The sequence below is a fragment of the Poeciliopsis prolifica genome, unplaced genomic scaffold (genome assembly GCF_027474105.1).
Source record: "Poeciliopsis prolifica strain line A6 unplaced genomic scaffold, Auburn_PproV2 SCAFFOLD038, whole genome shotgun sequence".
Lineage (NCBI taxonomy): Eukaryota > Metazoa > Chordata > Actinopteri > Cyprinodontiformes > Poeciliidae > Poeciliopsis > Poeciliopsis prolifica.
In genome coordinates this window covers 856,212-877,503 of record NW_026562413.1, presented here as the reverse complement: position 1 = coordinate 877,503, position 21,292 = coordinate 856,212, and the positions used below count along the sequence as shown (strand labels likewise).

The window sequence follows — 21,292 nt, the reverse complement described above, 5'->3', positions numbered from 1 at the left end:
TGGACACCCAATCACATCCAAATGTAGCATGCTACTCAAACAATGAACCACAGATGAAATAAAATTGGTTAATATATAAGGCAGCAACCAAGTGCTTACATAGTATGTTGGGGACCTCAAACATGCATTTATTCGGGGATGAAAACAGCAGGATAAACTTTGGAAATAATCCTGATCCCAACTTCTTTGAAAAATAATCCACTATGCTTAAAAATTTGATCTAAAATAACAAGGATGCAATAAATGCCAATATATCTAGAAATGAATTAATAAAAAAAATTAAGGAGCTACAACTAAATATGACAAACACAGAGGAATTGATGGTTTTGCTAAGTTGAGACTAAAATAAGAAATAAGGGGGGAAAAAGCTAATCAAAGTGGAAGTGTTGTGGAGGAGATTGTAATATTTTTACTGACCAAAGTGACCAAAAGAAAATTTATATTGTACTCCTCGCAAAATAACTCGAATATAGCAGTTTTAAGGCTGTTATTGCTAACGCTAAAATTCCATACACACTCGTGTACAGTAGGTGGCGGTAAGCACCTGGAAGTTGCTTGCGATCCGCCATTATAGAAAAGGAGAAGAACATTCTATACCCGCCGTATTCATGTCTATGGGTGGCGCCACCTCATCGCTTGCCATCCAAAAGCGAAGAAAAAGAAGGAGGATAAAGTAGAAGAAGAAGAAAGAGGAGGAGGAGGAGGAGGAGGGAGAAGTTACAATTCACTTGTAGAAAAACTGTTTTACTGGTAAGATGTGTGCATTGCTGAAGCTTAATTAACATGACGTAATCGTAGACATAGGTTTGTATGGGTAGCGATTTAAATAGTTTCAGGTCAGATGTAAAATTTGGTTCGCGAGGTGTTAGAAGCTGTACGCTCCTAACATCTTTAACGGTTTGCTGTAAACAGGCACAAATAAGTAAAGACCACGGGAAAAAAAGATTTTTCTCAATCGAACGTTTCCGTAGAGATGAACGGTTAGATGGTCAAACGGTTATTTACAATCTGAATTTGCTTTTATAGTACAATCTGAACATTGAAGGCAATGCTTTCTTTGTTTCGTCGACAACATCCCTCGTTTGTGATACGACAGCAATCGACTCGCTTTGATTGGTTGGAGAGATTTGGGGGATTAGCTTAAAAAAAAAAAAAAGATAATGCTTAAAATTTTAGCCCAAATTACATTTTTTTGGAAGTTAATATAATATACACATCACTCATTGTGTTCCAGTTGGGAAATTGAGGGGTCACATCATGAAGTTAAGGCAAGTAGGACTATCTATATGCACCCAAAGGTAAACAGTTTAAAAAGGTAACAGAAATGTGTCAAATCAGGATGAATGCAAGTAAATACCGTACTTTTACAATTTCAATTTGTTAAATGATGAGAATTCTAAAGAACAACTCAGTTTAACAGTTATACACAACTTTGTGTTGAACCCAGTAAGATAGACAGGGAGGGAAATGGGAAGCTGTGTGGAACATTGTTTATCTCACTTCTGTTCTGTACTTGTGATCCTGGAGTTGTTGCAGTGCGGATGGAGAGAAAAGAAATGGAGATCAGCAAAGAAGAGCTCCAATGCTGGATCAGAGATGAGGTTCACAAAGCCAGGGTGTGCACTGCTGGCACTCTCATGAAATACCAGCTGCTGCAGTCTCTACTAGAAAGACGACAAGCACAGGCAACCAGATTTTTAAAGCTCTGTCAGTAAGTGTTGTCAGTCTATGCCTTCCTCATATTGCTGCCATATTCTTGCACTCATAAAACACAGGTTCTCACAGTGACGTCGACAACATTTTTCATTGTGAATAAGTCATAAAATGTTTTTGGTTGTTGGCTTATATCTTGGGAAACAAATTAAAATGTCTTTTTTAGGGACACAAACTTGGTGACAAGGCTGATTCTGAAGTTTTATTCATGCCAAAGCCGTAGGGAGCAGTGTAGCGCAATGCTAAGACCTGGCAGCCAATCAGATCGCTTCAAGATAACCGCAACCTCCTATTAGGAATGAAACATGCCCCCACAAGGTTAAGTAACTGAACCCATCAGGACACATGCTTTGTCCTGGACACTTACACTTCTCCAGCCTCAAAAAGCTAGCTTATTTTCTCATCAGGGATATTTTCTTCCGCCAAGTTAGAAATTTGTAGCTCCTCTCCGAAAGCACCGTTATAATCTTCGAGAGGAGGGGATGGAGAAACCGTCACATTAGGTGTGGTTTCCTGGTGTTGTGATCAACAAATATGATCAACTTTTAAGTGTGTTGAGACATTTTATGTATACTCTACATTTTAATATTCAATAGAAAACATAATCTGGACCAACTAGACTCTTCACTTCCTAAAAACTATATTCAGGGTGTAATTTCCTGCACTTATTTATTTTGTTTATTTTATTTTCTGTTATATTTTAGGTCTGTTGTGATATTTGAGAACACAGTGAAAGAACTGTACTCTCAGTTGGGATGGGAGTACACCGACTTGGATTCCGACAGTGAGAACAGTGATGAAACCACAACCTGCAGTAAGAGAGAAATCAATCACCTCACAAATTGAAACAGTTGAGATTGAAACTGGGATTTAAATCCCACTGATTTTCTTCTTGTTTTTTTTTTTTTTTTTTTTTTTTTGCTTTTTAGGGCGTACTTTACCATTTGTGTTTGTTTCTTCGGGGGATCGTATTCGCAGACCTCCAGCTTCCAGGGACTCAACTTCACAGTCGCCAACGTCAGAACTTGAAGAATATCAGGAGGAAATTGTTATTCAGAAAAGTCCCGATGTTGCTTTAGACAAAGAAGCTGTGGTGGTTCTGAGTAAACTTAGAAATTCTGAGATTTCTGCCGCTATACCCCCTCTTTCGTCTTCCTTAGGGGGCAATAACGAGGAAAATTTAAGCTCTGCAGAGTTAGATGTGCAGTGGGAACCAGACAAAAGGACGAGTGAATTAGCCTGTTCACTCTCAGATTTTAGTACTGGATCCAAGAAGAAGAGAAAAATAAATGAAAATGGACAAAAAGATGAAAAGCTCAATCTGGCTTCCAAAAGAAGCAGAATGTCTTTGCCAAAGACCAGGAGGAGCAAGAGATCAACTACTACCATCAAAAAGCCCAATTACAAGGAGTGTGATGACTCGGAATTGTTGAGCTTACCATCAACTTCAGATAGTGACGATGAAAGCAGCAAAGAACATGCTGCAGCATTTCGGTCTTTCTCTACAAAACTAACGATGTGGCTCTCCAGCAAGACAAAAAAGACACCCCAAACCAGTGCAACAGTAATGACAGAAACGCATGGCAAAACCACAGAGACCAGGGCTCAGCCCAGCACAACAAGCACTACGTCTGAATCCTCCAAAATGCCGTCAACACAGCCGTCCAAAACATCGTCAACAACACAGCTGTCCAAAACACCGCCCTCAACAACAGAGCCGTCCAAAACGCCGGTGTCAGCAACAGAGATGTCCAAAACGTCTCCGTCCAGAGTACAGTTGTCCAAAACAGTCAGTGCTGAGACTGTGGTCAAAACACCCACACCACCTGCAGAGACAAAAAGTAAGCCAGGAGCTGATCACTCATTATTTTGCTATATTCTATATTTATTACTGATATAAAATAGTTTATTTTGCACACTCTGCATTATTGCATAACACTAAGGAAGAAAATTGTACATGATATGTTTATCATTTGTTTTCTAAATGTAGAAAACAAATTCTAGATCCCGTGAAGTCCTTAACCTTCACGGGATCTTGTAGGTTGCTTTCAACATTGTTAGTGTAGAAGACGTAACCATTTATATACATTCGCATAATCTTCTCATTTGATAGATTTACTACTAACATTTTGTGCTTTTTGCATTGACTACAGACTCCTCTGCCAGCCAGAAGTCCCCTAAAAAATCTGTTGCTCCTCCAAGCGACCCCAAAAGAAAAATCGAAGTGAACATGAACGTCCTGGCGAGAAAGCAACATTTGTGCTGGCAGCGAGGAAAAGTTGCAGAAATAATAACAAAAGGTAAGACTTTCTGGTTTTTATGTATGCCCAGCCTCTGTTAAAAACACTTGTTTACAACGGATCTGTTGGAACTGAGTTCTCTTAGCTCCAACAGTAAAGTATAATTTTCTCTGTTGTGGGAAACTAAATATTTAAATTTAAGATTCCATAAGTGTGAGTCGGACTTCTTCTTCTGACCTATTTTCTACAGAAGAAGAAATTGACTCTTATTTCCCAAACAGGTTTGTCCAAAGCAGCTTTATTTTGAGTCTCTTAAGGGATATTTGTGATTTTAACTTCCCTTGGTTTGTGCACCCAAACAAAAAAAAGTCTGAAAACCTTAGCTTTATTGAATTATTGATTCAACTCTGATTATAAAGCCTAACTTTGGCATGACATTGCTGTGTTTCTTCTCGTTTCAGAAGGTGGAAAGGTGAAATACAAGGTCACTTTTGAGGAAAAGGGTAAAATCCTTGTGTCCGGTCACCACCTTGCCATTGACAACATGCCAAAGTTGGAAGAGCTCTCTATAGGCTGTCGTGTGGTGGTCAAGATTTCCAATGAGAAAGTGGTGTACAAGCCCGGCATAATGGCCGAGCTCCCTTGCCGAAGAAATCGCATGAGGTTTGAATCTTTCACTGAACTTTATATAAAACTAATTTCTTCTACTTTAAAATGAACATAATTTACTTCACCCATCTGATGAAAATGTGTGGTCTTTTCTAGGTTCCTGGTGTATATTGACGACCACACCCCCACGTATGTTAGCTTGCTTTCAATTTGTCCGGTGTACAGAGCATGTAAGTTTGTGTGGTCAAATTAAACAACTTAATAACTTGTTGGCAAAAGATACTAAATTAAATTTTAGAAGGAGTAGGTGCAGAAAAAAAGTCAGCATTGTAATTCCCACTCCTGAGTATTTTGAATCAATTCAAAATGCTAACAAATGCTAACATGTTTGCGGCTCCTATTTGTGAGCATCCTTCACATCGTCTTGCCCACCGTGTGTTACTTTGAATTATTCTTTGATATTTTTCTTATTTAAGAAAAAGACAAGCGACTAAGCTAATACTGATAATTTAAGTTGAAGAATTTTATGCACAAGCCTATTTTTGTTTAAAATTACGGAACCTCATAGAATTGTTTTAAATAAATGTTCTATTTGTTTTACCCTGTCTTTTCCTCTTGTTAGTAAAATAAATCAGACCGTTTGAATAGAAAAATTGGTTTCTGAATTAGAAATAGTTTCTGAATCAAATTACCAATTGACTCACTAGACGGTGAAAGATTCACATTTCTACTTAGACTTGATTTAAAATTTTGATCTAATTATACGTCAACAATTACATTTTAGAAAGAGTGTAAAAGCTCCATATATCAATGAAAGAAATCTACTGCTGTCATCCCAACTAAGAAAAATATCCATATTATATATGAGTCCAGAAACAACTTAATATGTGGCTGCATTTTATTTTCTGCAATCAACATTTTATAATATTTGCTCTAGAAACTAGATGAAAGTACTTGATAAAGTTTTGCTTTTATAGTACAATATGAAATATTGTTATACCATTTCCAAATCTTAACTAAATATTGAAATCATGTCTCAAATTATTCACTTTTTTGTACACAGTATCTGTTGTCTTACTATCACAAAAACAGTGAATGTTTTTTCCCCCTTTCTGACAGTGGATGACCCTTTAGATGACATTCCTGATAAAATTCACAGGGACTTCATGAAAGACTATCTGAGAACCTGGCCTTACCCACCGCAGACCCAGTTCAAAGTTGGACAGATTATAAAGGCTGATTATGAAGGTGTCATGCAGAAGTGTGAGGTCACTGCTGTTGACTGCAGCTTGGTTGAGGTCATTTTTGAGGTTAGTTTGATGTTTATTAAGCACTTTTGATCCTTTTTTTCCCGTTTGAGTACAAGCTGTTTCTGTTCATTTTCATCTTCAGAGTGATAAACACAAGGAGTGGATCTACCGAGGCTCGCTACGCCTGGAACTTATGATCAGTATGAGGTACAGCATGTGGAAGAAGGAGGCTGCAGAATCAGCAAAGAAACCTCAATAGTCAATGGTAAAATTATTCATTTTAGATCATTCAAACTTAAGAATTGATCGCAATAATATGTTATGATAATCCAAATTCTATTACTCACTTTGTTTTGCTCTGTAGGATCATGAAAATCAGCATATTAGGTTGAGAAGAACCATGTCTGGGAAGGTGAACAGCATGCTTCCTGCTGGCTCCTGGTGGAAATACTGCAGTGGTTTTCCAAATTCCTCTGGCATTATGTGACTCTGGCTGTTGCACTTAAAGCTTTTCTTGAGTCATCTGAGAGTTTGGACCATTGAGGAAGCTTAATTGATATTGCATACATTTTTGAAACCACATTCTTGAAGTGACAGCTGCATTTATAGATTGGAAGAGTATCAATATCCTGAAGATTCTACCTCATTAAAACAGCCAACGACTCGTCATTTTTTCAAAAGACAGTTATTTCTACTCAGTTGCAAATGCGTTTTTAACATACTTATGTGGTGTGTATTGTTAAATAAACATTGTCTTGCTTTTTGTCTAGTATATAGACTTTCTTCAAGGTCCGTAAAAAGTGTTGGATGTTTTAGCTGTTGTTGTTATTGCTTTAACAACTCAATCCAAATCTGCAATTTTTGACAAGAAATAATTTCTTTATTGTCAAAGTGAACATTTCTACAAAGTGATCAAGATTAAATGAAAAATATTTTACATAGAATGAGTGATTTTCGTAAATATTCATCCCTTTTCAAAGTGACTGACCAAAATCAATAGAGGTCCAGCCAGTTGATGCTAAGAGTCTCACACTAAGTGGAATGGAGATCAGTCTAGTGCAGAGAATGAGTCCCAACTGACTTGTATAAAAACACCTAATGTGTGGAAGGTCCATTCAATGGTCAAAGAGTATTCCTGGCTATCAATGCAACATAAAGACTAAGGAACACTCCAAATGGTTATTGATGAGTGTAAGACAGTTAAGGGATGAATACAAAACGATCTCTAAAGCACTGAATATACCCTGTAGTTCTGTTAAATTCATCATTAACCACTGTAAGGAACATAACTGACTGCAAGAAGGATACCTACGATTATACTTGAAAGAGTTGCAATCCTCTGCGTACAACATCTATTGTTTGAGTTCTTCACCATTTATAGCTTTATGGGAGAGTAGTGGAGAAAGCTGCTGTTGAAGAAAACCCATAACGAGACTCGACTAGAATTTGCCAAGTTATTTGAGGGAGACTCCATAGACAAGTGGAAGACAGTTCTTTGATCCGATTAGACAAAAGGGGAACCACCTCGCCATAATTACAGTTACATTTTGAGAATAAACATACAAACAGTGAGGTAAGGGGGTGGCAGCATCATGGGTTGTGGCTGTTTTGAAGCAAGAGGGACTGGTGCGCTTCGTAAAATGATCCTTCATGAAGAAAGAAAGAAATATCTCAAGATATAAGCCAGAAAACTGAAGATTGGGTGCAAAGTTACCCCAGTTCTGTGAGGAGGAATGGGGCAGAATTTTGGCAAAACTATTGTTAGAAGCTTGTGAAAGAAAAAAACACAATGCAACCAAACATTGTGGAACTGTATGCAAACTTTTGATTTTGAATACATTAATAAATAAATTTCTGACATATTAGTGCTCATTATTGTGGCATTTTGCAAATAAGAATAATTTTTCTTCACTCTATCCGACCTAAATCTAGATATGTTTTTCCTTCAAACCTTATTAGTAGCTTATATTTGAAATTCGTGTTTAACAGTACTGCGTCTGGGCGCAGGGAGGCGTAACAGCCTTACCAGTTTGAACCAGAACTTGCTTTGCTGGACTGAACGTTGGCTACGCGATAGCAAAGTAGCGCTTAACATCGGGCCAGCAACAAGATAGTGGAGAAACCCAAACGCCACCACGGATTTTTTATGGGACAAACGCACGGGCCTCGCCGCGAAAACGGTTAATAACTATTTTTAATCTTCTTCTAACCTGTTTCACGCCAGTTAAACCGCCGCTAGCACATCCGCTAGCATTAGTTGCTGTGGAGCTAAGATGGCGGTGAAATTATTTACATTAGCTAGTGGCTAGCGTAGAACCTCGGCTGCTGCTTCGCTCTATAGCCAGATTATGTTTTATATTATGGTTCTTTGTTGATAGTATTAGCATCAAATTGATTTTTTATAATAAAAAATTTGAAGCGAAATGTAGTGGTTAGAGTGTGGTACGGCAAACACAGAGGCTGTAAGCTCTTGTTATTTTATGAGCCAGGGATTCGAAAATGAATCCCTATTTTATTAAAAGATGTCCACATAAATATGTGTTAAACTACCCAGTCGATACATTGGGGATATGTTTCCTCTTTACACTTGTTCCTCTTTACACTTGTATGAAGCTATGAAGTTTTCAAAAATTGTTTTTATTTAAAACATGCAGGGGGGTCATATGTACATGCATTTTTGCATGTGTCCACATATTTGCGAGTCCAGCTTCAACATGCCTCTCCAGCTTGCTGCTATTTTTGCTCCAAGGCTCTGCTTCAACTTAGTAAAAGGTTGCGGTGCAGACGGGTTTGCTGTGAAATGTGATTTTTGCACAAGACAAAAATAATATTTAGGGTATTCTACACACTAAATTTTCAAAATGCACTTATTGTTTAGAGTAGAGTTACTCTAAACAATAAACAAAGTGTGTAATGATAGTTTTCCATCCGGTTTCTTTAATTTTATAATCTGCAACCTGTCAGGGCCGCAGATTATAAAGTTCTCCAATGGGGTCCTAAAGCCAAATTGGGGTGGCAAACCAAAACCTTATCAATAATAGTATGATCACAGAATATTTATCCAGTGATCAGTTAGTGGTGCACAATATTAGGAAAACATGACATTTTGATCATTATTAAATATCGGTGGTGACAGTGCTGCAGCAGAAACACATTTGCAGCTCTTATAATGTTCTCTCCACTCTTTATAAGCCTTGTGTTCAAATTTGGGAATACAACACGTTGAAAGCAGCCAAATGTCATTGGCAAGCAGATATTTTCTTCGTGGCATCTGAAATATTGTACCAAATATTGGATGCAAGCAGTCATTTGCAACTGTGATATTGCAATGACATTGTTACCATACATGAGCGATGAGAGGCCAGGACTGAGTGGCCTACTTTCTATTTAGAAATGTAACATGTACATGTATTGTAAATAAATGAATAGTGATACACAATTACAAATTCTGTTTTGCATATTTGTGAAAACATTATAGTTTTGGCTGGATTGGATTTGTTAATCGGGACTGTGGGTCAGTTGATTCCCACCCATAGCCGTCTTGTAACCAATGTATTAAATGGGATGTTAGTTTATTCTTCTTGTTTTTACAGTAATTTAATTAGTTATAGATGTAATTATACATTTGTTTTCTGAAGATTTTTTGTTTGAGAATAGAAATAGCCTATGTTGTCCCTAAATGGGAAAATTCAAGTTTTAATTATGACCCTGTTTCCAGATATCTACCTACTTCGAACCAGGTGACTCTTATGCAATTTGACAAATTATGAACCTGAAATTAAAACTAATGAACCCCGCGTACACGTTTACTCTAAATCAACAGCTTTCAAAGCTGACACAAGTTCTTTTTAATTAAATGTGAATATGAATACACGAAAACTGTAAATGTAGGAAGTAACAAAGGGGCAAAATGTCCAGCACCCCTCAATGATCTAATATTAGATCTTAGATGCTGATATTAAATAACGTATTTCAGTGCAATCTTGGCTTGATATTGTTATCAGTGAATTTTTTTTAACCTTAAAATACTTTTTTCTTTCGATCAACTCCCTAGATGCCTCACAATAGACGATACACATCTTCAGATAGAGATAGTCGAACCAGCTATCCAGACAGATACAGAGACAGAGGACGAAGATATCGACAAAGAAGGACACCTACTAACTCCACCAGTAGTGACAGAGATCGTGACAGAAGGGGACGAGGGTACCGACAAGAAGGAAGCTATCTACGCTCAAGGAGGTATGAGCTGCACAGTGGAAACTGTGTTCACCATTTTCTGCTGTGAAAGAGGAATTAGACAATGGCCAGAATTGCTCGGCTTCAACTTTGACCGGCCCTGAATGTGATCGGGCGGTCGGAAATTAGAAACGCAATCTTAATTTTGATCAGCAGCGTGTCAGGGTGATAACAAGACTCCTTGTGAGAACAGAACTAAACTACTTTCAGTTTCAGTGGGTGATTAAAAATGTTTGAGGAACTGCAAAATGTGTAAGAGCTGCTGGAAGGGAAGCCATGCTAATGCTGGCATGTCAAATGTTCCTTCACTCCTACCTACTTTTAAACTAGGAAGATGCATGCTTTACAACAAAGTTATTTTGTTTTGTCCTTTGAAGAGTCTGGATTTTTAGGAATATTTCAAAACTAAATAATTAATTATGACCGGCTTTTGTTAAAGTAAAAAAAAACAAAAAAACTTACATGGATCTTTTAACCATGTTACATGTGTGAAAACTTTATTTGATTATAAAGAAAATCAAATAATCTCATGTTGGTTCCTGGAGAGATTTTGAAATCGAACAGAATTGTAATCTGGAAGGTGTTACTTAATTGGTAATTGCAAATAAGCTGCGACATCTCTGATTGGTGAATCTTGTCTTTAATAGCATGAGCCTCTGTTTCTTTTTCTTCTGTTTTTAGAACACAGCATTTTGTCTGTGTGTCTCTGTGCAGCCGCAGCTATGACAATCGCTCAACAGAACACCGGCCGTTCGACAGAAGATACTATGAGGGATACAGACGATTGGACCAGAGCCGTGAGCGGGACAGGGACAGGGAGCCGCACGGAGCAGCCGAAAACTATTATCCTCGAGATTTCTCCCCGAACATGTACGACTACCGACACGGCCGTGAGAGAGAGCGTGAGCGGGACGACTCGTACCGGCGGAAGGGCAGCAGGCGTAAGCACAAACGAAGGCGGCGTAGAACCAGGTCCTATAGCCCCTCGTCCTCGGTGAGTACGACTCGCTTTAACTCGTCAACCTTTCCTTCTAGCTCTCGTTTCTTTCTGCTCTGTCTCTGTCTGTCTTTCTCTAACCATTTTCTCTTGACAGCACATGGACTTGGTAAGTATTACATTCTTTATGATTTGTTTTGAGCTGTCAGTATTTGTTTTATTTACTTGGTTTTTGCTAATACAGGTTACTCTGTTTATTTCTTTTCTCCTTTTTCTTTTCTTTTTTTTTGGAAGAGCATTTTCATTTTTGGTTAAATTTTTGTGAGGAATAGTTCAATTTCTCTTTCACATCCATACACACTTTGAACTCAGATTTTATTCTCTGACTACTCCATCCTTATTATTTTATTGATGCTAAATATTTAGAATGTCTATAAAATGTTAAAACTAGGTTTTCTTATTCTTGTTGCTTTTGGGAATATTAAGATAACATTTTTTGGTAATTATTAGAATTTAATTAAACAAATCCTGTAAAAAAAATGAAAATGTTCTGCCAAGGACAATGTGAAATTTTGATTTTAATAGTTGAATTTATTGCTATTGCTGGTTTTTTTCTTTTGTGGATAAATCAGACCTGATGATAAGAATGTAGTTTGAGTTGGGGGATAGAATCTGCTCTAGTGAAATGTTGGGACTGTTTTAAAAATGTTTCCCACATTTCCATGCTGTTTAATCTGAAATGTGCCCCAGATGTTATGCATTGGGTTTTTATCGCTGTTTTATCTGGTGTTTTGAGTTGATGAATAGATTTTCAGGTTGCTTCCTTGTTTGTAAGCAACTCTGGTTTAAACTTAGAGGGGGGAAGAGGAGCAGAGGACAACATGTGATCTTTGACTTGTTCCCTTGCACTATATCCCTATCGTTTTTATATTACTCCTACACGTGGTGTCAAACGTGAATCGCCCCATGACCACGAAACCCACCTACAACCACATCAACTACCACGACCACCACCACCCTTTTCCTCCCTCCTCATCCACCTGTGCCGCCTGATGCCACGGCTGCCTCTGAAATGCCCCTGCGCCCGTGCTCTGACCTGCTGATGGCGGTTCGGGTGTGAAAACAGCGGAGCGCCAGTCGGACACGAGCACTGAGTGTGAGGGACGACGAGGAAGGGCACCTGATCTGTCGGAGTGGGGACGTCCTGCAAGAGAGATGTACTCACTGCCACTACTCTATCGTAACCCTTCTGCATATGAGTATTATCATAGAGCATTTACATGACATGGAAGTGCCTGATGATGATGCCTTGCTAGAATGCTCTCCGCTCTAGCTGAAGTAGCAGGGTGGACTGCAAATTGTTGATGAATTTTTAGGGGGATTTATAGAAGGATTTTAAACTGTGGAGCATCTTTTTGTGTTTCACAGGTTATTTGATTTCCCTAAACATTGAATCCAATTTGTAGCTGTTTTGTTTCTGTTTTGATTTAGCTTATAATAAGTTACGGAGTCTAGATCTGTAACATAAGTCAGCTTTTCTTCCTCACTGCAACGTTTTTGTTTGTTTTTGTTATAGTGAAGAACTTAAATGGACATCTGTATTTAGAAATAACACATTCAAATAGTTTTGTAGAAGTAGTTTTGTTCAGAAATACTTTCAGAAGTGTATTTTGATCTTATTTTAAGTGTTAGCCTTTTTTTAACAGAAGACAGCATAATCTAAAAAACGATGTCCTATAACCTTCAGTAGCTGCAAATTGGTGACTAAAGTTCCTGTTACATAAAACAGATGTTGGGTATTTTAAACAGGCAGCTCTTGTAGGAAGGGGATGGGCGCTAGCACAGATTCGCCTGTCTGCTCTTTAACATGACGTTTCCCTCCCTTTGTCCACATGTCTAATACTGTCGCTCTCTCTTTTTCCACTTCCCCGTGTCTTTTCCTTTTCTACCTTCATTGTGTTGCAGACGAGGTTGTCAGCACTTTGGGGGAAGGCACCTTTGGGAGGGTGATGCGCTGCATTGACCATCGCAGGTGGGTTTTTTCTGTAATTAGGAAGTAAAACAGCTTTTAGTCACTATGTTATTTATTCAGTTTTAGTTTTGTAAGGCAATTTAGGAAAGACCATAAATGTAAAAATGTTTCACAGCGATGACTCTTTAAAAGTCTAGAAAGTGCACATCTTTTTCCTTCTACTTTACAATAATGCACTAAAGTACCAACAAATGATCTGGAGATTTTGATAAGAATCGCACAGAGAACATTTGGGAGCCAGTTAAATAATGCTCATTGTGATTATTATTAATGTCTTTTTTTCTTACAGGGGAGGAGCCCATATTGCTCTGAAAATCATCAAGAATGTTGAGAAGTACAAGGAAGCAGCTCGACTTGAGATTAACGTTTTAGAGAAGATAAATGAAAAAGATCCTGATAACAGATTGTAAGTGTTCTTCAAGGAAATATGCTTTTTTACACAAATTTATCTAAAGTCTAATGAAACAGCAAGCGCAATGATAAAGCCATTATCATTTGATTACCGGTAGATTTAATAAACTTGACAGAAGTCGGCCATCTTTAATGGAAACTACTTTGACGATGTGTAATTGTCAACCTTTTTAAAACTGCTTCGTTTTGTAGTGTGTAACTAATGCATCTTTCGTTTTGTTCTCTTTGCTTTGCAGCTTGTGTGTACAGATGTATGACTGGTTTGACTACCACGGTCATATGTGTATCTCCTTTGAGCTGCTAGCTCTGAGCACTTTCGACTTCCTAAAGGAAAACAACTACCTACCCTACTCAATTGGTCAAGTCAGACACATGGCCTACCAGCTCTGTCTTGCTGTGAAATGTAAGTCACTTTTTTGTTATGAGAATCTTTGACCAGGGTTGGAAAATATGGAAAAAATATTTTCTTGGACCTGTTTTTTAGATGCCATGTATTTCCCTAAATTATACTTTTCTATTTTGCCATGTTTTAGGATATCAAAACATTTATTTTTCAAATATCTGAGCTTTAGACTCAGATGTGTGTATTTTTAAAACTGGATTTTGTTTGAAGTAAACAAAGCACTAAAACACCAGAAGCCTTCCTCTGTGACGTGTTTCATGATTTAGAGGACACAGCCATAATAAAACTCAACTAAGTTCATTATTTATTAGCTCAAAGATCTGAAAAACGTTTATCCAAAAAGGGAAACGATTTAGTTTTTTAAATGAAAAATGTATAGGAACTTTGTTTAAAAGAGGATTATGAATGTAATCTTCTTAAATTATAATTTTTTTAATCCCATAAAAGTCAGTCAAACAATTATTAATGTTTCTTTCTGTATGTAAGTGGATAAATAAGATATAGTGGTAATAATTGGGGAAACTATTTTCTAAATGCTTTATCTAAATGAACCATAATTATTAACTGATTAAAGGGCAACGGTTTACATTTTGGAGTTTTTAATATATATTTTTTTATGCATGTAAATGTTTATGCTTTACTCTGAGTATGTTTATCAGCGAGTGTTTTTTGACGTTGGTGTTTTAAAAAAGAGGTAAATGATTTAATATAAACTATACAAATAGATTTCTCGCGTAAGAAGAAAGGGAGGGTTTGTTGTATAAAATGCTAACTTTATAATGCTTTTTATGTTTGAGATACTAAATAAGCCGTTCTTTTCCCCCCCCTTTTTCTGTAGTTCTTCATGATAATAAACTGACACACACAGATCTGAAGCCAGAAAACATCCTGTTTGTCAACTCTGACTTCACAATGACGTATAATGTAGAGAAGGTAAGAGAACAAGTGAGTAAAGCTTCTGCTCTATTCAGATGTTTCAGGCCTATATGGGTTTGTTTTGGTTCTGTTAGACATTTTATCCCCACTGCTTCTTCCTAAGGCTACATCTTTATAACATGGACCTTAATCTGTGACTTTATGTGATGCTTGGGATCATATAAATTTAAAGATAAGTAGATGTTGCATCTACTTATTTATTAATCGTCGCGTTTCGCAGAAACGAGAGGAGCGAACCGTCAAAAGCACAGCAGTACGAGTCGTGGACTTTGGCAGTGCCACTTTTGACCACGAGCACCACAGCACCATCGTGTCGACGAGGCATTACCGTGCCCCCGAGGTGATATTAGGTGAGTTGATGCAATAGATGACTGTGTTTATGTATTTATATGAGACACATACTCAAGGGGAATGCTTTTGGAAATGCACAGATGTGCAACTGAGTTGTTTCCATGTTTGAAGTAAAAACAAAGATTTTTCTTAATAATATAAGAATCACTTAACATCCCCTTTACGCCCTCAATCATAGTTTCTGTGTTGAAAGTAAAGTGAGAACCTTAAATAATGAGGCGTCATGGTGATTATATTGATATTTTGTGGTGGGTTTTATAAGGTCTACTTTTTAAAGTTTAGAGGATTTACTTCTTTCACAGATTTTACTGCTTGCAGATAAAATGTTGAGTTATGTATTTACTGTCTACCTGCATAATTACTCATTTTATGACACCTGCCTTTAATTTAAATACCTTCTATTGATTTACTTTAGAACTAGGCTGGAGTCACCCCTGTGATGTCTGGAGCATCGGCTGCATCCTGTTTGAATACTACTTGGGCTTCACCTTGTTTCAGGTAAACGTTTAATCGTTCTGGCAAACTGATTAATTTCAATGTTCATGACTTTATTTCCTTGGGTCGCACTGGAAAAAAACTAAATTGTACCAAGCATTTCTTGTGTAATTTCAAGTGTCACATTTGAAAGAAGACAATTACATGCATAACTTCTGCGAGACCATAACTATTAAAGTATTTTCCTTAAATTTCATAATTTGTTTTTCTTCTGTCCTCCAGACTCATGACAACAGAGAGCATTTGGCGATGATGGAAAGAATCCTGGGTCCAGTGCCCTCAAGGATGATTCGTAAGACCAGGTGAGAAAAATGTTCAGTTTATTTGAGACGTTAAAGGGGCGGTGTTCTGTGAAATCAGCATTTTTGATCATGTCATAATGTTATTCCCTTATTAAAAACATACCTGGCGTGCTGCCTTGATTCTGTCGTGCATATTCGAGAAATCCTATAATCTCCAACTAACCAGCTGTTCACAACGCTGCAGTGTCCAAGCTTCTGAGCTTTTGCCTCACAGAGCAGTACTCAGCTCCTTCAGACTAGCCAGCAGCAATTGGCAAACTCCTGGTGGTGGTTTGCAATTAGTAAACCACCAGGTGTAAAAACGTTGTTAAAGTATTAATAGAGGAGTGATATGATAGCTTTCTGAAAGCGGAGTTTCAGAAAGAGCAAGGGCTTTTAAAGAAACAGAGGCACAATTTCAAGGTGCTAAATTACAATGTCAAATGTTATATTTGCTGTCTACAGCATTTTTGTAGTAACTGAAGTTCACATAGCTACTTGATGGTGCCATTTTATACCACAATGTGTCTGAAAAATGCTGCCCCTTTAATGTTCCTGGTACATGTAGTGTGTTGTCTACATTCCTAAAGCTGCCCACGTTCATTCATCCCTCAGGAAACAGAAGTATTTCTATCGCGGACGACTAGATTGGGACGAGAGCTCGTCGGCGGGAAAATATGTCAGAGAAAACTGCAAACCATTGCGGGTAGGTGGGGTATTTGCAAAAACGGGTGCGCAGCGTTGAATTAACGGGGGACGTTTGGTGTTGTAGCGGCCTACTTTCACTGTTCCCCCGTCTGTTTCTCTGCTTTCTCATCAGCGGTACCTGCTGTCCGAAGCAGAGGAGCACCACCAGTTGTTTGACCTGATTGAAAGCATGCTGGAGTACGAGCCGTCCAAGAGGCTGACTCTGTCAGACTCCCTCAAGCATCCTTTCTTCGAGAACAGTGGCACCGGCGAGGCGGCCGGCAGCAAGAACTGGGAGGGCAACCGCGACATCAGCCGGTGACCTTTGCTCTTCACAGACTGACTGACAGGGGAGATCAGGAGCTGAACTGTTCAGTCACCTTGGACAGGAGGTTCTGTGAGAGATAACAGCATGGACACCTTGACTTCCTGCTCCTCCAGCACGACCTTCCCTTGTCCTTCCCGTCGGCACAAGTGGCATGTTTTATTTTATTTTTTTGCAGCAGAGAGACCAAAATAAGCAGTACAAAACTGGAGAAGAGTTGAATCTTTTCTAGTGATCACAGCCCAAGAAACAAGGTTGAATAAAATTGAAGGTGAGAAATCTCCAAACTGCCCTCTATGCAGCTTCTGTCTTCCTGTCGACTGGGGAACACCTCTCTTCCCGCCGTCCGAAGAAAATGACACCATCGACACTCTCCGTCTCTCAAACACGAATCAGTTCGGAAGCAGAAATCTCTCCCAGTGCTGAAGTCCGAGAAAAGGGTAATCAGGAGATAGATAGCTGTATAATCAATATCTCAGCCACAAACTTTCTGATTCTCTAAAAAGAGCAAATATTATACACAGAATATTCGCTTTCTTTGGAATCTGGAGAATAAACATGCGTCCCATGTTTTTGTTAACATTGTCAACGAGCCATTGCTTTGCATTCTTTAATATTTTATGCCTAAAAGAAAAAAAAAAAAGAGATTAAGCCCTCTACAAAAGCTGACCCAGTTGTGGGTCGTTGGACACTCCTCACATCGGCCTCTCTGTAGCCTGACTTATTTACCCCTTATTTGTTTGTTTTGTTATGCATTGTTTTTCTAAGTGCGAGTGTTTATTTTATTTTTTGTGTGTATGTGTGTGTGTCAGCATATTGATGTGAATGGGGATGGGTGATGCGTTCATGTTCAGCTCTACGGTTAAGTTGAGCGTCATTCTTGGGGTCGTTCTCATATAAAACAAAACTGCCTTTTCCACGGTTCACATGAGAAGTCTCTACATTAGGGTTAAGCACACAGCTCCGGTCGGTGGTATTTATTTTCCAGTTCCTATTATAGGTCTCAGTCCACATTATCCTCCTGAATGTGACATGTTTTTTTTTTGTATGAAATGAAAGCGTATAATGCTGTATATATGTATTATTGTGTAGAATTAAAGTCTTCTTTGCCAAAGGTTACCGATGCTCTGAGCAGTTTGAGCCTCTGGCGGTTTGAATGTTCAGTCTTCAGATGCTGTGTCAGAGTCCATCTGCTTATCGACAGCTTTCTAAACGTGAGGGAGGAAAAAAAGTCAAGTATCCGTAATCATAAAACGGTGCAAGTAATTAGTGATTTTAAATTCAAAATTGATCCAAAGCTAATAAAAAAAAAGTCTGTACCTGTAGATATTTTGGTATTTATTATAAACTTATTTCAGTGGTGTCTTGTTGAGTCCTTCTGGAAATAACTTCTGTTTTATTCCTCTCCTAAAATAAACTCAGCAGCCGTGTCATGAGCCAGGGATTAAGAAATGTGGATGATCTGCAGCAGCAGAAGTCGAGGAAGCGGCGCACCTGGTCCATCTGTTGGTAATCTTCCTGTTGCTCTATTAACCTCTCACATTCTCTTTATCTATAACTCACTTAATATTTAAAGATGGCGCCTTCAGGCTTTGTTCACTTCTTTTTCTTTTTTATTACTTTAAGCTTAGCTTTGCATTAAAAGTACATTGCTTTGTAAAAATATCCGCACCTTTTAGAGCCTTTTTATGTAAAGTTTATGTAAGATACCAAAATTAAGTAGAGCATTGTTGTGAAGTCGAAGGAAAACGATCCGTGGTTTTAATTTACAAATAAAACTGAAATGTGTGGCATGCCTTTTCACACAGTTTCCCAGGAGTCAATAATTCATGGATCCAGTTTTTAGGATTACATCTCTACCAACTTTGGTCATCTGCCCATTATTCCTGAATCTTATTCTAACAGACGTGTATCTTTTGATTGAAATCGTTTCATTGTATAATTTAGTGTCATCGTTTTGTTTTCTGTGTCTTCCTGTTTATTTTGCTCCATCCGTCTTCCGAGTTGTATCCCCACAGTCTGATACTGCCACTACCGTGTTTGATTTTTAGCTATTGGGCATTTAGGTTGGTTGTATTTAGGTGAAAAAAGTATTTCAGTTTCATCTGACTGGATCAACTTCTTCCACTGTTATTCTTGTGCAAAGTGTTTTTTATTTTTATTGATCTCAGCGTGAGACGTTCTGAATAAAAATACATGCTAGACCTTTCAGGTTTTTATTGGAAAGAAATATCACAATTTTGCTCTCCTTTGCGTTCGTCCCGTAAACCCCCAGGAAACTATAGCGCAACAAAACGTGAGCAGGTCCACTTTTCACTTTTGCAGCTTCAGCTTTTAAAGTTTTAATAACGCCAGATTTGTCTCTCCAGCAGAACTGTACGGCTTTTTGCCGAGGATTTGTGGAGGTGAGGACAACGTCGTTTCTTTCCAGACTTGAGTTCAACAGATTTCCTTCAGTCAATGAGCCTGTGAATGAAATGAGTCACTCAGCGTAACGATGTGGGCACTTAATTCCTCAAGTCAATGAAAACGCACGTCTTTGGAGTTAAAAGACAATCCCTCCTCTGTCATCAAAGCGTCACCTCCTGTTCTTGAGTGTCTTAAAAGTTTTATCTGTCTGGCTTGTAATGACACACTTTTGTGTCATTACATTTTTTTTTTCTTTTTTATCTTAAATTTCCTCAACTAAATTGATGAAATAAATTACAGTTCCTAAAGTAATGTTAGCATTTAGATACAAAATTGATTTCCAGGTTGGTGTTTTTTGTTTTCTTGGCAGCTGTAAACACACAGGTCTTTTTCCGGCACAGATTTGTTTGTGACTCTTGTTAATGAGATGAACGTCTTATGCGTCTTCAGATAATCCTATCAATCCTTCAAGAGCAGCAAAGTCATCAGCTGAACCGTCGCGGAGTCCAGACAGAGAGGAGGAACAAGCAGAACGACAGGGACCGGCTCATCCACTGGACATGACGCTTTTACAGATATAACAGACCTGAAGTGAACAGTTCAGGATACATCACTGGTCAGTCGATTTATTTTCGTTGAAGTAATCTGATGTAAATCATATTTAAATAAAACTGTTAAATTAGAATAGATTGTGTGTTAGGGTGTGTTTTATTGATTCATTCCTGAACATTTTCATCTCCCCATAGGTAGATTTTGCTTTGAGGTCTGGTTAGAGACCATCTGGAGCTAAATCTACACGCCGACGACTTTGGAAATGGATTCCCTCATGTCGCTGGGAGCTCCGCTGAAGCAGTTCACCAGCTGTGTGTCTGGCACCAAAAACACCAAGAAGAGAGGAAGAAGCCAGGGGAGCCAGTCCGTCCGCAGGTTCAGCTTCACCCGCAGGAAGAGCGTCAGCCGGAGGAGAAGCCTTCCCTGCAGCAGCCAGAAGGTTCCAGATTCCTGGCTCAGGGTTTACCAGGAGGAACTGAAGAAGGAGAGGTACGGCAAAAAGTTTGGCCTATGTTGAAGGGACAGAAAATGTTTTCTTTATCTCTGAATATTTATCTTTAGAATCTTCTATTTTTAGACGGTGTAAATAAGCCATACATTACTGTCTTGTTACCTGGCTAAGACTCTTTGCCAGGCAGACTGAGCTTAATGAGGATAAGGCTGTACAGTACCTGAATAAGCTGCTTGTCCATGTGCTGCGCCTAATGTGGCTCTGTGCTGTTTGCCAAAGGAAACGTCAGCAGGCCATGCTGGCCAAGAAGAACGCTGAGAGAAATGTACGGAGCACTCACTTCAGGAGCCACCACTGCCTTCCAAGGGTAAATAAAGAATTGCTTTTTTTTGGTTTTTGCTTAATAGATTATAATCCTGATTGTGATTGTTTTCTACCAACAGCACACCCCTGCAGCCAGGAAACCAGCACCAGCAAAGGATGACTCGTTCTTCGGAGCCTTTCAGGGCCTCAGTCTGGACGGGCTGACCGGAGGCGCCGCCGGATCTCCTGCAGTCTCTGCTTCTGCTGCAGGCGGAGAGCAGTGCAAAGTTATGTGACGTGCATCTGCTAAGGACAGTCAGCAGCTCTGGGAAGATTCCTTACCAAGGAATCCTGCTGCAGAAATCTGTTTAAAGTGACTGATTTTGTTTTGTAAAGGAAGGAAGGAAAACGGCTTGTCGTTTGACATGTTTGTGCACTTGAAGTCTTTTGACTGTATTCATGCATTTGCCAACCATACAATAAGTTTATAAATGTAGTATTTTTTTTATATATGCAAACAAAGATTTTTTAGGTTTGTAGCTTAAAATCTGTACCAGATCATAACTGTTTGTATTTCTAATTAAATATAAACTGTAAAGACTACACCAGGAGTGTTTGGCATCTTTATTTAGACAAAAACATTTAGGCTCTACACTTTAAAATACTTT

The 21,292-nt window shown here is 38.5% G+C and overlaps 3 protein-coding genes across 12 annotated transcripts; all 3 read left to right on the top strand.

Annotated features, from left to right (window-relative positions):
- The first annotated feature begins 610 nt into the window (after nt 1-610).
- LOC129375195 (histone-lysine N-methyltransferase SETDB1-A-like) lies at nt 611-6,581 on the top strand. 4 transcript variants are annotated; one of them, XM_055054118.1, is made up of 10 exons: nt 611-750; nt 1,528-1,711; nt 2,418-2,527; nt 2,643-3,554; nt 3,867-4,013; nt 4,415-4,616; nt 4,719-4,792; nt 5,682-5,872; nt 5,955-6,077; nt 6,177-6,581. In XM_055054118.1, the coding sequence occupies exons 2-9, from the start codon at nt 1,542-1,544 to the stop codon at nt 6,069-6,071; spliced, it is 1,923 nt and encodes a 640-aa protein (XP_054910093.1). In that variant the 5' UTR covers nt 611-750; nt 1,528-1,541; the 3' UTR covers nt 6,072-6,077; nt 6,177-6,581. The 4 variants fall into 4 exon arrangements, with proteins under 4 accessions (XP_054910093.1, XP_054910097.1, XP_054910094.1 ...); XM_055054119.1 differs by lacking the exon at nt 611-750 and adding an exon at nt 1,029-1,298; XM_055054120.1 differs by lacking the exon at nt 611-750 and adding an exon at nt 1,880-2,031 and having other exon boundaries at nt 1,624-1,711.
- A 1,235-nt stretch (nt 6,582-7,816) lies between these two features.
- On the top strand, nt 7,817-19,113 carry clk2a (CDC-like kinase 2a). 6 transcript variants are annotated; one of them, XR_008607591.1, is made up of 14 exons: nt 7,817-7,992; nt 9,867-10,054; nt 10,733-11,045; nt 12,115-12,205; nt 12,954-13,020; nt 13,310-13,426; nt 13,668-13,834; nt 14,673-14,779; nt 14,991-15,120; nt 15,537-15,619; nt 15,839-15,918; nt 16,513-16,603; nt 16,718-17,349; nt 18,335-19,113. XR_008607591.1 is itself a non-coding variant. In XM_055053774.1 (13 exons), the coding sequence occupies exons 2-13, from the start codon at nt 9,867-9,869 to the stop codon at nt 16,904-16,906; spliced, it is 1,611 nt and encodes a 536-aa protein (XP_054909749.1). In that variant the 5' UTR covers nt 7,817-7,992; the 3' UTR covers nt 16,907-18,028. The 6 variants fall into 6 exon arrangements, 4 of the variants coding, with proteins under 4 accessions (XP_054909749.1, XP_054909748.1, XP_054909751.1 ...); XR_008607590.1 differs by having other exon boundaries at nt 18,332-19,113; XM_055053774.1 differs by lacking the exon at nt 18,335-19,113 and having other exon boundaries at nt 14,673-14,767; nt 16,718-18,028.
- A 709-nt stretch (nt 19,114-19,822) lies between these two features.
- Nucleotides 19,823-21,229, top strand: si:ch211-81a5.8 (uncharacterized protein LOC560648 homolog). Of its 2 annotated transcripts, none has more exons than XM_055053779.1 (4): nt 19,823-19,934; nt 20,065-20,359; nt 20,601-20,688; nt 20,765-21,229. In XM_055053779.1, exons 2-4 carry the CDS (start codon nt 20,133-20,135, stop codon nt 20,918-20,920), a joined length of 471 nt encoding a protein of 156 aa, XP_054909754.1. In that variant the 5' UTR covers nt 19,823-19,934; nt 20,065-20,132; the 3' UTR covers nt 20,921-21,229. The 2 variants fall into 2 exon arrangements, with proteins under 2 accessions (XP_054909754.1, XP_054909755.1); XM_055053780.1 differs by having other exon boundaries at nt 19,827-19,934; nt 20,069-20,359.
- The last annotated feature ends 63 nt before the right edge of the window (nt 21,230-21,292 follow it).